Here is a 17090-nt window from a genome sequence, read left to right as displayed (position 1 = left end):
CGCCCGATAATTAATCGAACCGTCGAGGTCGACGATAACACCGCTCGGTTATTCTGATAGTACGGAACGGGTCGCTTAAGTGGCCCGTGTCCGAAGTCGACCTGCGGCGAGGTGCGATCGCCCGGTCTACCCTCAGCGTGGGTACTTAGGTAGTTCGAATTTGGCGAGCAACCCTATCCCACGCGGGGGCTGATTGGCTCGATCGCGGTGAGACCGAAAGGTCCACCCGTGACTGGTTCCCGGCGTTAGTCCGAGAGGGTCACGACTGGATTGTCCGTCCGGTGGGCGACGTGCCGCGATTCGAGTTACGTGGCCGTCGCACGCCGGCGGGCGCGAATACCGCAACAATATATATATATATATATATATATATATATATTATATATATTTGTATATACATACGTACATACAAACACTACTTGGCCGAAAGTACGCGGACACCCCTTCTTATTAGTGGATTCGGCTGTTTCAGCAACACCCATTGCTGACAGGTGTATAAAATCAAGCACACAGCCATGCAATCTCTTTAAACAAACACTGACAGGAGAATGTGCCATACTGAAGAGCTCCGTGATTTTCAACGTGGTACCATTATGAAATGCCACCTTTCCAACAAGACAGTTTGTCAAATTTCTGCCTTGCTAGAGCTGCCCCGGTCAACTATAAGTGCTGTTATTGTGAAGTGGAAACGTCGAGGAGCAACAACAGCTCAGCCGTGAATTGGTAAGCCACACAAGTTCACAGAACGGGACCACCGAGTGCTGAAGCAGGTGGCGTGGAAAAATCGTCTGTCATTGGTTGCAACACTACCTACCGAGATCCAAACTGATTGGAAGCAATGTCAGCACAAACACTGTTCGTCAAGAGCTTCATGAAATGGGTTTCCATGGCCGAGCAGCCGCACACAAGCCTAATATCACATGCGCCATGCCAAGCGTCGGCTGGAGTGGTGTAAAGCTCACCGCGTTCTCTCGAGTGATTAATCATTCTTCACCATCTGGCAGCCCGACAGATGAATCTGGGTTTGGCGAATGCCAGGAGAACGCTACCTGCCCAAATGCATAGTGCCAACTGTAAAGTTTGGTGGAGGAATAATGGCCTGGAGCTGTTTTTCATGGTTCGGACTAGGCCCCTTAATTCCAGTGAAGGGAAATGTTAACGCTACAGCATACAATAACATTCTAGATGATTCTATGCTTCCAACTTTGTGGCGACAGTTTGGGGAAGGCCCTTTTCCTGTTTCAGCATGACAATGCCCCCATGCACAAAGCAAGATCCATACAGAAATGGTTTGTTGAGATTGATGTGGAAGAACTTCACTGGCCTGTGCAGAGCCCTGACCTCAACCCCATCAAATACCTTTGGGTTGAATTGGAACGCCGACTGCGAGCCAGACGTCGTCGCCCAACATCAGTGCCCAACCTCACTCATGCTCTTGTGGCTGAATGGAAGCACATCCCCACTGCAATGTTCCAACATCCCCCCCCCAAAGACCAAATCCATAACATTATTATTATTTGGGGGGGGAAAAAGGGGGGAGAGAGAACTTTAAGCAGCTCATTGTGGATAAAAGGCAGTTGGGGAGAGTAAGGATGGGAGTGGGGCTTATAATCATAAAAAAGAAGGGAAATAATAGGATTTGGGGGTGGGCTTGCAGTTAGAGTGGAGACAATAGGAAACCTTCCACCAAGGGGGGAGGGGGGCTGATGGTATAATGGCGGTTCTTTACACATCCACACCTCGCCTCCACATGACAATATATGTTCCATTGATTCATCCTCTGCCACCAAATGGAGCATCATGCTCAGGTCAACGTCCATCTCCTTTCTCACATACATATGTAATAAATAGATTGCCTCCAAGAACAGTTGTCACCACGTCACCTCCTTTAAAATTAATATCTGATAAATATTTTGGGTCAGATTCAAAGTCATCCTTAGGAAGAGAATATCTTTGATCACCTCCAATAAATAAGGGGATTAATCCTACTTTTGTTTTTTTTTTTAACTTCAGATAAATATATCTCATTTTGTTCTTTGGCCGAGCTCCTTGTACGAGCGTCACATGAGCAGTCATGTGATGTGGTTTTAAAACTTCATCTGAGAGAACAAAAGGTAGCTCCAAGCTCTCAGCTTTCAGTGAAAGCATTGGTATAAAGATACGGGTACAAACAGCGATACGATATACTCACGGACTCCGCATATTCGCAGGTCATAAGGTGTGACCTACTCATACATCCGTGCATTCACGATATTTTTTGATCATTGTTGTTTAATTAATTATTTTGTTTTGCACTTCAGAATTTCTCTGTATCCACCTGAGAAATTGGAAATCTGCCAACATCACAGCATTAGATTAAAAAAAAAAAAGTGCAAAACGGATCTCCTCAACTACAGCCCAATTAGTTTGCTCTACTTCCAATCATCAGCAAGTTCTTCCAATCATCATGGAATCCATCATCGCAGTTGACATGATTCCTTTTCTCCATTAGCCTCTTCTCGGATCATCAATTCAAATTCAGACCTGGTCACTCTACCTTGGACATGCTGCTTCTACTCTCCCAACAATGGTGGAGGTCCTCAATATCAGACTTGAGATCAGGGCTGTCTCGCTGGACACATCTCGAGCTTTTGATACAGTCCAGCATCCTGCCTTGTTCTCCAAACTGTCTGCTTATGGAATCTAACGCCAACTCCACGCTTGGATTACTGGCGTCCTCTACCCTCATTGACAACGTGGGGCACTCAATGGAACCCTTTCATCTTCTCTCCCTGTCAAGGCTGGAGTACCCCAAGGCAGTGTTCTCGACCCCATATTATTCCTAATCTTCATCAATAATCCCACTGACTGTCTGGAAAATCCTCTTCATCTCTTTGCTGATGACTCCACTCTCTGCCATGACATCTCACATCCTTCAGACAGACAGACAGACAGACAGACAGACAGACAGACAGCAGCCTCTTCCTTCTCCTCAGACCTTGACAAAATTATAAACTGGTCAAACACAATTTTGCTAATGTATCCCATATTGTCCACCCTTTCCCTTACCCCTCATCATTACCTGTATCCCTTGCTTGTCTGTCTGCAACTACTTTTTCCCTCTGTCCTGTTGTTGGTGGTTCCCCTTTCTTCTGCTGTGTCCTGATTGGTTTTGTGTAATTGCTGTTCCACAAGTCTAGACCATGTTTAAAACCAATAATAACTAGAAGGGCACTCGGTAGAGCGCATACCTCCACCAGGTAATTCCTGATGCACGAGAACATATCGGGCCACATACATTTTTGAAATATCATGCTGTACAGTATTATATCGTTTTTATCCCCATCTCTCAAAGGTGAAGAATCACTACAAAAATTAAATGATTCTCGTATCCTAATTCTAACAGCTTGGTCGGGTCGTCGGCGACTTAACCGACACCCTCACTGGCTCGCGAGTGGGGATGGTGACTGTGACACCCTGCCAGGACAAAAAACAACACCTGCCAAAGGGCAGATGAGCTCCTTTTGGGAGCTAACGGCCATCCAGTAAGGAGATGGTGTCTCCGAAAAAAACACCCATCCGGTTAGACCGGTTTTTTTAGGTAGTGGGTTAGAGACAGCAACCGCCCAGGGTGGTACTACCGTTCTGACTTAAGAGCATTAAAGTGGTGCCCGGAACCATCTTGCACTCTCCGTGTCAGGCTTGCTGGTCTTACTTTCTGTCTCACTCAAATTATAGTTACCGGGCTAGCTTCAATCTCTCTTTCTTGCAAACAAACATCATATACTTTTCATCATACATTTTTCTTACTCACTCATTTTCCCTCCTCACTGTATTCTCTCTCTTCTTACTTCTCTATGCAGTTCTATTATTTAAGGCTTGGCCTCGATGAGTACTATTTAGTCCGTGCCTGTAGCCTTCAACATTAAATAAATAAATAAATTCAGATGCGGATTTGGATCTTCACCAAAATCGAATCAACTTTTCCTTGTCACACTCCCAACCTGTCCACCAAGATTCATCCGAATCTGTTCACCACTTTTTGAGATATCCTGTACACAGACAGACAGAAAGGAGTGAAAACATAACCTCCTTCACCCTCGGTTGTGGAGGTAATAATAATAATCATATCTTTTTGTTTTTTTAAACAATGGCTCGATATTGGCGGCATTTTTCAGGAAGGGATCCCTCGCGAACAACGGGGGTCAGACAGCATTTATACCGTCTCTCTGGACATATCTCGAGCTTTTGATACAGTCCAGCATCCTGCCTTGCTCTCCAAACTGTCTGCTTATGGAATCCAACGCCAACTCCACTCTTGGATTACTTCCTTCCTCCACTCTCGTAGACAACGTGGGGCACTCAACGGAACCCTTTCATCTTCTTTCCCTGTCAGGGCTGGAGTACCCCAAGTATTATTCCTAATCTTCATCAATAATCCCACTCACTCTCTGGAAAATCCTCTTCATCTCTTTGCTGATGATTCCACTCTCTGCCGTGACATCTCTCATCCTTCTGACAGACAGCCTTGACAAAATCATAAACTGGTCAAACACAATTTTGTTTGTGTATCCATGTTGTCGACCTTTTCCCTTACCGGCATCATCACCGGCCTCCGTCGTTTGTCCGTCGCTGACTACTTTCTCCCTCGGCCCTGCCGTTGTCATTTCCCCTTTCTCTTGCCGTTCCCTTTGTTATGTTGTCCTGATTTGTTCTGTGTCTTCGCTCTTCCATGAGCCGAGACCATCTTAAAAATAATGAATAAACAATGTCCCGACATTCGTGGCATTTTGCAGGAACGTATCCCCCGCTAAAGCGGGGTCAGACAGTACTGTGAATGAGTAACTTCGTAATGGACGGTTGCAGGTAAAGGGAACATGCTTCATTCCGACGAGGTGAAAAACTTTCCCTTTATTTTACAAAGCATTCTTAAGAAAGCAAACGTTTCAGACCGACTGGAGCTAGAAATGCAGAAAAGAAATTTTTGTTTTTTTTCCAATTCCCATAAAGCTGGCAGGATAGCCTCGAGGTTTCTGGACTCTCGTCTGAGCTGTCTCTCTTGGGTTTGAATCTGGGCCCAGCTATAAACTGTCATCCTGGTGTTTCACAGGCAGAGTTTATCTCTGTGTGTGCCGTCCCTCAGATAGACGTTAAACTCGGTGTTGCATGTTTTGGCATTGGTGGAGGTTAAAGGGCCTTCGCGGAGAGTGGGCGAATCGCCGCCGGCACCCCGAATGAACAACAAATTCCTGAACCCCTCGGTCGAGTCGTCGAAGTGGTGACCCATCCAAGATTTTGACCCGACCCAAGAAAGTGCTTTGGTAGAACCAACACTCCATATGGAGCATCATGGTCCATGAATGAAATTCTCATCAAAAAAAGGTCACCTCTTGGTCTGACGACACCTTTAAAAAATTATTTATTTGTCGTCACATCATTCGGACATGTCGTGGGCCACAGTACCCAACGCATCGTTCGAGAAAATACCTGTCAATAAATCTGAAAGAGGGGAGAAAAATAATCAACTCTTCCTGCTTTACCTGGATATCGATGGAAAGCGTTCGCATCGGAAGCACGCTGTAATTGCAAGGGGACTGTAAACACATCACCAATTTAATCCAAGTAGGAATACAGTGTTCAGGAATGCAAGCACGTTGCTTTCCAAGATGTATTCCACTAGCGATTAGTCGAGGATGTTTTTTTTTTTTCCATGAACGCCAACGTTTATTCCTCAACCGATCAACGATTCCTCGTGTCCCGCTCTCTCCCACAAATATTCATTCATCCCAGGGCGAGTACAAACACGTCCTCTGCAGCTCCATTCCGAAGCTCTCGACCACCGTTGCGAGGACGCTCATGGTAAGATCGTCAGCGATTTTCGTTTTTAAACCCCTCCTCATCAGAGGCGAGGAGGGACACCAAATTTGTCGATTCAAGGTGATCGGAAAGTTCCGCATGAAAGGACGATGCCGATTGGGTGAAAGAAAAAGGAAAATTCCCAAAAATTAATTTCAGATGGGACGCCCACAAAGCAATTCGGAGCATCTTCATCCGGAGCTTCCACTCAAAATTCACCTTCTTGTGCACAAAAAATGGATTGGGAAACAAGTGGGGGGAGGGGGGAATCGTGCCGTCGCAAAAATTGGGGGACGACGGCACAGCACGCCCGTTTAATCCCTACGTGGACGTACCCATTACGAGCACAGTCGAGACCGCGTGACAATGCAGCAGAAAAAGTGTCCAGTTCGAAACAGATTGTACCAAATGCATTAAAAAGATTCCAGAGTGCAAAAAACGTTTTCTTAATAATAAAAAAACCACACACAAAACGTATACATTCATCCAACAATGACCTTGGCAAATAACGACTGCTTGCATTCCCCCCCCCCCCAAACACCTGGACAGGTACTTGTGGGTCCTATGTGGTCGTCTGTTAAACGTTCAGTTCTGGGTTTAAAAGGAAACCCGATCAGTTGAGCTTTGGTCGTAGAAGGTGCGACGGTGCACGCAGACGAGAAACGATGGTCAGAAGCTTCCCGTGCAACATGATGAGCGCCGTCTGGTGACCCGATGCCCAGAGCCGGTACCAACGGCTATAAAACGGGTCCGAGATGGCAGGGCAGATCATGTTGTTTAGATTCACCTGTGTGAGCTGGGATCGGTGGAAGGATTTGGGATAAAGGAAAAGGGTGAGGGGAATGAGTGATCCATAGTGGAAGACAAAGACAATACAGAGTGTGTGCGTGTGTGTGTGCGTATCCAGTACAATTGAAATTTGACAATTTTTGGCCCTTCCGTTTAAGATGCAAGAATTGTTGTTTTTTTTTTTTTAACATAATTCCAAGGTGGCAAGAAGAGTTGGGATTGGGGGTCATTATACTGATGTCTTTGCATCGAAGTTTTGGTTCACCCCAGCTATAGACCACTCTGTGGTCAAAATGTCACGTCTGAGACCTTTTGTCTCTCCTGGACTCTTACAGTTCTGCGAAGAAAGCCAAGCACAAAAGCTGACATTTGATTCCAGCCGTGGCCATTCCAATCAATCGACATCGCCTGTCATGCTCCTCCTCACCCACAGCTATTACAGGTGGGTTGTCACCGCCGTGAGGAGCGGATGCTGACTGCAACTCTGCGTGACGATCGAAACCTTGGCAAACCACTCTTCCCATGTTCCGTTATGTGCAACGGCCATACAAAACTAAAAAACCACCTCTCCACCATTGCTGGCCATGCTAATAGTCCTGTACGCATCAGGTACAGATGTATGTTAACGTTCCCGCCCGCTCGTCTCGTGTTGTCACAACAGCCGATGTGCCTCGTGCCGACGGTGAGGAACACCGACTTTCAAATTCCCTTTGCGTAGGGATCTCGGAAATACAGTAATCCTGTTTCCCCAAGGGCGAAACCGGAATGTCAGTTGGCTTGGAACAATGGGACGGTGGTTTTTATTTTGTTGTGCTGAGACTTTGGCGAATTTGTTGTAACCAGCTGTTGAAACTCCTGTTGGTGGCTCTGTAACGCAGCATACAATGCAGCTAAGGCCTGTTATAAACTTTCCAGAAATGTATTTATGTTGATATCCATCGTTTAATGAGGAAAGTAGTTGGAGGACAGGATTAGAAGGCTACAACATGTGGACATGTGATCGGAGGAGGTGCAGCAACAGTCTCGGCAGCCCTGGATTAACTATTAAGCAAAATAAGCACGTGCTTAGGGCCTCAAGGGAAGAGGGGCCCCACAGAGTTGTTTTTTTTTTTTTTCCAGTTCCGGATTTACAATGGACCATGGTGCAAATGTTGCAGCTGAACCAGGGCCCACAAAAAGGGGGCCCCACAATAAATGAAAAAAAAAAATAATACATATAACAAAAAAAATATTTTTTGCACATCTTTTTTTATGCAATGTAATACTGATGCCGTAGCGTTTACTGTAAGTTTTGTTTCATTTCGAAAAAATAAAATTTCATTTTACACTTTAGTATTGTTTCTATTTTGGATTACATATATATATATATATATATATATATATATATATATATATATATATATATATATATATATATATATATATATATATATATATATATATATATATATATATATATGGGGGTACCATAATCTTTTCAGTGCTTAGGGCCTCTAAAGGTCTTAATCCGGCCCTGAGTCTCGGTAATAGACTGTTGTCGTGAGTGGAGAACGATATTAAGGAGGGAATCAATGGAGAGGATTCTATGTGGATAGGGATTGTAAGAATAGCAAGATACTTACGGGGTCACAGGTGTCAGGGAAGAGCAGGGAATACGAGTCAATTTAGACTTCATCAGGGCGTGACGTGAAAGAGCGTTGATAATGGGGGGTTTTAACTTGCCAGGGATAGTTTGGGCCCATGAACAGAGGGTTAGAGTTCGGGATAGTAGAGCAAGGCTGTTGGATTTCTGGATGGCAAACTTTGAGGTGCTCTCGATAAGGACAAATCGGCGTCAGAGGAATGGGAAACCTTCAAGGAGCAAAATGTCATGTACAGGGTAAGTACATTCCGGTGAGCTGTGAATCAAGGATAAGCAGAAGGCATTTGTAAGCACAAAAGAACAAGACTCGAGTCGGAGACATATCGTGGCGAAGGAGCATACCGGGTAGTTCATAAAACAACTCGGTAAACCAAAAAGGGAATACGAGCAGGATAAGGCCAAGAATGTGAAACATAATTTTATTGAACTACATTAAGGGGTAAAGAAGAGATTGAGAAAAGTGTGGGCCCAATGAGGAGTAGTTCGGGGAAAGTGGTTCGTGATGAAAGTGAACCGGTGAAAATGATTCCAAACGGGAAATCCTGCTGTTTTTAAAAGGCGTCATGAAGCACAACAATCAGGCCGGAGGATTGGAGAGCAGCAAAACTTAACATCGTTATGTAATGAAGGATCCAGAGAAGAATTGCGGAACTATAGACCTGTTCGTTTGACTTGAGTTGTCGGGAAGGTGTTGGAGATGCTCATTGGGGGATCAGAGAGGGAACAATTTAAAAACTCATTTTAGGTCGTCAGCACGGGTTTACGAAAGGGAGTTTGTGTTTAACAGATTTATTGGAGTTCTGTAATGCAGTTTCTGAATGGGTGGATGAGGGAAGTGCAGTGGATGTGGTTTATCTGGATGTTCAGAAGGCCGTTGACTAAGGTGAGGGCTTGAGGTATGCCTGGTCGAGTCGCTAACTCGATTGGTAACTGGCTTATTCTAGGAAGTAAAGAGTGGACGTGAAACTTCCAGAGGCCATTCTATCCCACAGATCCCTCCAGGGCTTCAAGTCGGTGGCGCACCATCGTCTCCCATCCTTACCCACAATCTTTATCACCACCATTAACGATTCTGAACCCAACCCAGGTGTATGCGGATTACAGAGTTTCCAATCCCCTCCTCTTTTCTTGTATCCGAGAAGTTATCCCGCTAGTTACTTTTACCTCATTCCCTTGCTCTTCTATGAGCCTCGTTGTTGTTGAGAAAAACATAAAAAGGTAAAGATTTAAGTGTGGTGTCACAGCTCATGTATGGTGACTTGGGTAAATACTGGTAAGTGTGACGAGTGCACCACCATCAGGGACACTGGGGTGGGGGAGCCAGACCTTGACCTTGACTTTAGTCTCTCCCTTATTCGTCTCATTACTTGCACGAAGAAGCAAATCAACCAAGTTTACTCAATGCTCCCCGATCTATGTTCCATCGGTCTACCGGATGCGATTCTGAAGGATAGGTCCTTTGCCGTAGTCTCCCCCCATCCATCCATCCATCCATCCAAGGGACCATGCTCTGTATGGAGCATCAGTGCTGCCGAAGCAGTCTCCTGAGCTATTGGGCACAATCCCGGATGGGTCGCCACTCTGACGCAGGATACTCAAATGGCTCAATCATCCCAGCAAACTGGTACTCACTTTGCCGACCTCGGAAGGATGACAGATTGAGTGAACCCCACCTGGTATTAATTCAACGGTAAAAACGGGGCTCGAACTCAGGACCCTCGGATCCCAAGCCCACCACCCTAACCATTAAGCCTACACCAGGCATAGTTGCCCAACCCACCTCCCCGCGAGCATATTTATTCCATTAACCTTGTGGGCTCGGAGTCCAATGCTGTGAATGTAGTGAGAAACTACTAGCCTACTGCATTATTGGGTCGCTGAAATAGGTGACCCTTATTGTCAGTAATTCTGTCTGTTTGTTTGGATGTTTGTTCGTTTGTCATCAGCATAATTGGTAGTAAACGTGGGTGGATTTTAACCAAACTCGGGTGGTAGGTACATCTTATGACCTCGTGCTTTGGAAATTGTGATGGTTGCTCGGGACGCTTTGGTTCCCTAGCAACAACTGAAAAAAACCTTCAAAATCGGTACCGTTCACGCGAAATCAATTCCGAAAGCCATTATCCCACGTAGGGTTATGAAATTTGGCACGAATGATCTACAGGTGATGCTCTATCAAATATATTCCGCTTTTTGTGAGGTATGGAATACTATAACCGCAGCGCCCCCTACAATTAGGGTATGCACGAAAATTGAAGGCCCCCTAGCGACCAGGTGAGTGCATCGATACGAATGAAACTTTGCAGGTTCATGGTACTCAATGAGTACTACAACTTTGCCTCAGGACATATTGACCGATTTCGCTTAGGTCAAGGGTCAAAGGTGCAAAGGTTAAATAGTGCAAAAATCGATAATATGCGAGAGCCGGAGGTGCCTTCGCGCCAAATGCTACTCCTCCTTGGGTTATGGTCGGATGGTCATGAAAATTCACACTAATCGTCTGGAATACATTGTGCACAAACGATCGAGCCGGATTTTTCGATTTAGATCTTTGTTCACCCACTCGAACTTTGGGAATTTCCGATTTCAAACCGCATTTTCGGTACTTTTCATTCAAATTGATACCGAGTAGTTATCAATAGATGGAACTGGATGAGATTTGATACGCATAATCTTAAGGTGATTCCCTGTCCGCTATATGACATCAATTTTGCTCTACATCTTATAGTTTCCATGCTCGGCGACCCATCGCCGCCTACCGGCTTGTTATTATTAATGTTGACAACTATCTGACTGCATATCAAAACACATCAACTGAGAAGCGCTCAAACACTGGGCAATAAACGAAGGCGAAGTACATACGCAACATCGCGTGCACACTTTTCACCGAACAAAACGTAGAGAAACAAGTAAACAAAATTTTTTTTTTTCGAAATACAAACGGATGTAGGGATATGGCAATGGGCAAAATTATAATGCAGAGATGATGGGCTGAATGGCCTCCTGTTACGTCAAAAGCTCCTTGTTCGTTCCTCATCGCAAAACGCTTGTGGTTGGTGGGAGTAATAGTGCGAGTAATCCTGCTCAGCTGCCTTGATGCGTGAGAGATGAGAAGGACATCGTGTTTATCATCGAGGAGGGAGCTCGCTTCTTTTTTCATTTCTTCAATCGTTGGGACGGGCCTTGGGCCTGGTTCGACTTGGACTCTCGTGTTTCCACTGATCAAATCCTGATGATGCTCCAACAAAAACAAAACTGGTAGATTAGTTGGCTTGGTGTACTTGCTGGGTCACTCTGTTTGTGTAGACGCTTTGGTTTAATTGGTTTTCGCTGTTATAAAACTGGGCCGGAAGACTGGTCTCAGCACCCTCCCCTCGAAGCTGTCTAGCCTGGGATTGAAGCCTGACCCAGCTATAAACCGTCAGCCCGGCGTTTCACAGGCAAGGTGATTCATCAATTGTGTGCTTTCCCTCGGATGGACGTTAAACTGGGCATCCCATCTGCTGGCATGAGTTGTTGGACATTAAAGATGCCATGTTCACCTCCACGAAGAATAAGTGAGCTATCGCCTGCACCCCGAACAAATTCCAAATTCCTGCCATGCCATCCTGGGTCAGAGTGGCGATCCATCCAGGATTGTAACCCTCGCCAAGAAACTACTTCGGCAGAACCGACGCTCTGCATCGAGCGTGGTACGTGATGATGATGATGATGATGATGATGATGATGATGATGATGATGATGCTGATATTACAAGATTGCCCCTGGGGAGGCTTCTCTGCGGTTCAAGAAAAAGGAACCTTTGGCGTGTTCTCATGGATGACAGAAACAGGACGTTGATTGAGGAATGCAAGCCACCTTGTGAAGCAAGGAGAAGTTGACATTTCACGTGTTAACCCACTGTCAGAGCAAAGGGGAGGAGGGATAGGGGCGAGGGGCGAGAGTCAATGGAGGGTGAGGGTGAGTCAGAGATCAGGGTTCAGGCAGTCTCCGGTATTTCTCCCCATTGAAGCACCATAGACAGTCATAAACACAAAGAGCAGAAAGAGCCTTACCTACAGGACTGGCACCTCGGCACCGCATTGAATCAAAACGCTTTTCATTCACTTAGGTATCCCACGTCTTGCAACTTTGAGTTGAGAGAGAGCATTCGAATGTCAATTCCGTACGAACGTAGCAGTCTTCAAGTGCAATTCTTCACGATGTGAACACGTTTCAAAGCAAAAATAAACTACCAGAGCACCAGACTATGTGGTAGGCATTGCCTGAATGCCCGCAGTGCAACTGTGAACCAACTTCAACGTACCGTCCGAGTATCGGAGGCAATTCAAGACACGCACGTAGCTGTGATGGGGAGCTCAAATCGGTCTCTACAACAACCGTCATCCACACTTCGCAAAAACAGGGAATCGGGAAGAATACTCACGAAGGACCTCGAGTTGTGTCCACAGGTGACCCCTCTGCAGCCGATATGAGCTTCAGTTTTCCTCGGTGCACTCAGCAGTTGACGATAAAAATAAAAAGAGAGTTAAGATTCTGTCACATCTTTCTCGATTTCAGAGGGTGATGAGCGTATCATCCACGTTCCCACATTGCTTCTGAAGGAGGAAATTTGAGGGACGTGGTCTTCAAAGACCCGAAGATGTGAGACGATACTTGTTGCGGTGTGAATTGCAGGCCCTTGAAGAGCGTTTGCGCAAAACTTCATTCTCGCCATGTACTCGTACGAGAGGAATATTTTCTATGATGGCTGAAAATTTATTGAAGGTTCAGTGGGGGATTGTAAAACCAAGAGAGACGGGGGAAAAAAAATCCGCCCACAGATCTTTCTTCAACTGCAGCCTTCTGACCGGGAACTACAGCTTGCACCGTTCTGTTGACTCTCTCGAGTAGCAATGTTTGCATTGCGAATGTTAAACATCAGAAATGCTTTTGGCTGATGAACCATGGCACGACGACCTTTAATGGAGCACTCTGTTCTTTGGACCTGGCAACTACTGGGATGTGAGAGTGTGGTAAACAAGAGGGACGACAACAGTTTTGAGATACCACAGTGGAGTGAATGTGCTGCTATTTATCAAATGCCTACCCTGTACAAGATGGATGAATGTTATAAGCCCTATTAATATCCATTGCTCCCGCCCTCGACATTGGGAAAATATATATATTAATAAATGCTTTGTAATGGGTAGCCTGGTGTTCGCTTGGCGGTCAAGGTGGCTGGCTTGGGCCCGAAGGGTCCTGAGTTTGAGCTCCTGTCGGCCGTTAAATTAACATCAGGTGGGGCTGACTCAGCCTGTCATCCTTCTCAGGTCGGCGAAATGAGTAGCAGTGTACCGAGGTCATAACCATTCGGGGTAACCTGTGACGGGGTGGTGGCCCATCCAGGACTGTACTCTTTGCCAATGAACCTACCTATATGCACCTTTACGGCATGAAAGGAATGGTGTTATTAGCAGCATCTCACGTAGCGAATGCTGCTCTAAGAGAGCTCGGCGGCATCCTTAGATATTATAGAATTAGATTTGACATATATATATATATATATATATATATATATATATATATATATATATATATATATATATATATATATTGATTCTATTGAAAGACTAGAAATGCGATCAAAACCTCACCAATCCCAAGCCCTGCAGTACAGTGAAATGGTACAAGAAGAGGAGGCCGGTGGCAAGGAGACCCCAGCTCCAATCACCCAGTGGCTCAGCCTGGTAAAAGCCTGCACGACAAATCCAAAGGTGTAATAAGCAACAACAGTGCATCACGGTCTACTCGTCGCGAGACTGCTGACCGGTCCTGCCTTGCGATGCAAAGAGCAAAACGCCTCCTCTCTTTTTCCTTACCTTCGTTCCGAAGCAGGTACAGGGGCACCAAGTACAGCAATACATGCTGTATGTAGTAAACCTTGGTCTCGCATGGCAACTAGGGGAGAACGTAGCACACAGGACGAAAATGAGAGTGCACATTTGCATGTATCCTGACATCATCCCGACCGACATCATCAAAATCCATCCCGTCATTAACTGTTATGTTGATGTTTACAGTGTTGGAAAAGATTACGGGAAGAAGAAAGACTGGTTCTGAAATGTAAACAACACGTGATAGAATCACATCTCACGTCTTGACGTGAAATACAGTACCGACTACTCCGTAGTACAGTGACGTGTTGATGTCACTGTGGTTGGTTGTCAGGCAAGCAATCGGAAAGTGGCACGAATGCAGGACTACTAAAGTATCGGCGGTGATATTGTAGTGCGATGAATAATATGGCTCCTGGGAAGGAGATCCATATCACATGACGAGCGTATCGAGTTTTCGGTCGTGAAGGAGGCTCCATGCGACAGATTGCAGCCTCCAACTCAAGTTTCAGCAGGTGCGAGATGCAAGAGGATACGCAAAGCTGGTGGTGTTCACGACAGAAGAGGTCGAGGAAGAAAACCCAAACTCTCCAAAAGTGATGTCAAATATCCCTGTTTGTGTATTCTCGACGTGATAGACAATGATCGAGGAACGACTTCATTTCGATTGAATGCTACACAGTATTTTGAACATGAATCAGGACGTGCACCTGCAGCTTAGCAGTACTTTGGCTCTCAATACATCTCCCTTGCACATACGCACAGGAGTGAGGTCATTTTTCTTACCCCGTTTGCCGGTATGGCAGTCAAACGACATTGAAAATAATTCTAAACAGGAGACTTGCTGACCTGAAGGATGTCATAAGAGACAAAAACAGGTGCGGGGATGTAAAGCAACGTGTTCAACAAGGTGGTGTAAAAGGTGGTGTTCAACAAGATGCATCAATGGCGGTAAAATGGCAAAAAAAGTTTTTTTTCTACAACCCCTAAAATCTACTTTATTTCAACGGAATTAAATATTTGAACAATGCAGAAAACAAATAGCCTTGTTGGCACTTTCAGAACCCTCGTGTTTAGCAGTGCCAGTACTTGGACAAAATATTACGGCATTTTAGGTCATCACGTCCAATCAAATTTGCCCCTCGCGGATCCCCCCACCCCCCCCACCCTCTCCACACGTCCTTTTTCCCCTCAAGTCTGCGTAAGATGTTCCAGGTTAAGTAGCTTTTTAACTCTCCAGTAAAACTCGCTTTTCCGGTTTCCATCGTTTATCATTCGGATTTTCAAAACAGCAGGTTCTACTGCCAAAGGGGGCAACGTCTAGCCGACACGTTTTTCATTAGCTGCGGCCTTCCAACCAGGAACCAAGGTTTCCACAATTCCGTCAGCCTTATCTTGCGTTGCGATGTTGATATTGCAAGTTGTAAACCTCACAACTGCCTTTATCTGTTCAACCATGTCACAACAACTTTGGAACACGGCCTTCTGTCCTTTGGACGTGCCAGCTGCTGAAGTACCGCTGAGCCCTGCATTAAACAAAACCTCTAAATGAGTAAACTCATGTCAGTGTGTGTGTGTAAGTTTGTGTGTTTTTAACCAATAGTGATAAGTTTGGAGCAACAGTGGCAAAGAATGCTTAATGTTTAAGGCAATGGCTAAACTCCCCTGTGTTTAGGACGTTACAAGGGACGGTGGTCACGCACTTGCTGCCTGGGGTACCAACGGGATCTTCGCAATTTTGTTCTTTAAATATTAAGGCTGACTGCGAAGAGAAAGAGTTGGAAAGTTAAAGCCAAAAGTATGAGGAAAAAGAAAAAGAACAATGATACACCAAACCATTCGTATCTCATCACGGCGAAATACCTGTTGGCTTGGAACCGTACGGTCATTCCGGTCCGACTGATTACCCGCGGGCATTGAACCTTCGCTCGTTTCAACAAGGCCGAGTCAGCGATCCCGAAGGAATTCGTTTTTGAACGACCCAAGTAAAACCACGTACTTTCGTTGTTCCTACTTTCTGCATTCATTTATCAAAGTGTGTTCTTCACGAGGACTTGAGGATTTGTTCGTAAAATGAACTTTGAAATTGACGTACAATGGCTTCGTGCAGAGATGTTCATGTCTGAACAAGAATCAATGAGGTATCACATTGAAGGCTGTCAGCCACGGACGAGACGTTCCTCCCATTGTTCGGTTAAAAATTTTTTTAAATAAAATCCATGTTTTTGACTCGCATCGCCGTACGAGCTTCTCCTTGGGACGTCAATGTCCTCGTCATGGCTTGTGACCGTGCGTTCTCTGTGGTTTCTGAAGAAAAGCTCTCACGTGTTTCCACGAGTTGCACGTGGGCTCGGAAGCACCCACGGAAGAACTGCATTTCCCTTTTATCGGTTCCGAGCTGGTTGCCGTTTTCCCGAGGTGCGATGGGTGGCACAGTATCCTTGACGGTTCGTCCACGCCAACACCGACGAGGCATCGTCAAAGAGGAAATATTTGAGTGCACAAAACCTGAAATTATACACGAGGTGTCCTTTGACGGATGCAAAGTTGGGTGTCGCGGACGTACCAGATCACTTCCCCAACCCTCAGGTTACGCGCGTCTTCAACCGTCGCTTGTGCGTGAGCTTGGCCAAGGTGCTTCACAGTTTCCTTCTCCCTATTCAATGTGTCCACGGGAAATCTTACGTCGTTACTTGGCTTGTGTTAATCACAACGTCAGCGTTGGCATGAAAAGACATGTCAACAACAATCTGCTGGATTGTTACGGACTTGCTGAGTGTCAGTTGTCTAATTAAAATATATTTCCATGTGCAGGCCTTGCAGACGAGTCTTCCGGGCCACCTTTGGGTGGCACCACAATTTGTGGAAAGGTCAAACTGCACGTGCGCAGCGGAGATCACACTTTGTCCATCATGTCTGCGTCCAATTGCACAACCCTGTTCAACCAA

At 45.6% G+C, this 17090-nt stretch overlaps 1 protein-coding gene across 5 annotated transcripts in view; it reads right to left on the bottom strand.

The window, feature by feature from the left end:
- Window positions 1–4868: 4868 nt before the first annotated feature.
- The window catches only part of TMEM164 (transmembrane protein 164), an 18580-nt gene continuing 6358 nt past the window's right edge, over window positions 4869–17090 (bottom strand). For 3 of the 5 annotated variants that reach the window (XM_085862141.1, XM_085862144.1, XM_085862142.1), the window contains exons 5-7: window positions 14128–14206; window positions 13903–14003; window positions 4869–6631 (exon numbers count right to left, since the gene is read on the bottom strand). In XM_085862141.1, coding sequence (XP_085718267.1) covers window positions 6449–6631; window positions 13903–14003; window positions 14128–14206 — 363 coding nt within the window. In that variant the 3' untranslated portion in view covers window positions 4869–6448. Of the gene's footprint in view, window positions 6632–13902; window positions 14004–14127; window positions 14207–14791; window positions 17079–17090 lie in introns of those variants that run through there. The other 2 variants (XR_015052856.1, XM_085862143.1) reach the window with 2 other exon arrangements.

Source organism: Eptatretus burgeri, chromosome 17, assembly GCF_056783735.1.
Source record: "Eptatretus burgeri isolate ZD-2024b chromosome 17, Ebu_testis_v1, whole genome shotgun sequence".
Classification (NCBI taxonomy): domain Eukaryota; kingdom Metazoa; phylum Chordata; class Myxini; order Myxiniformes; family Myxinidae; genus Eptatretus; species Eptatretus burgeri.
This window is presented reverse-complemented; position numbering and strand designations above follow the sequence as displayed.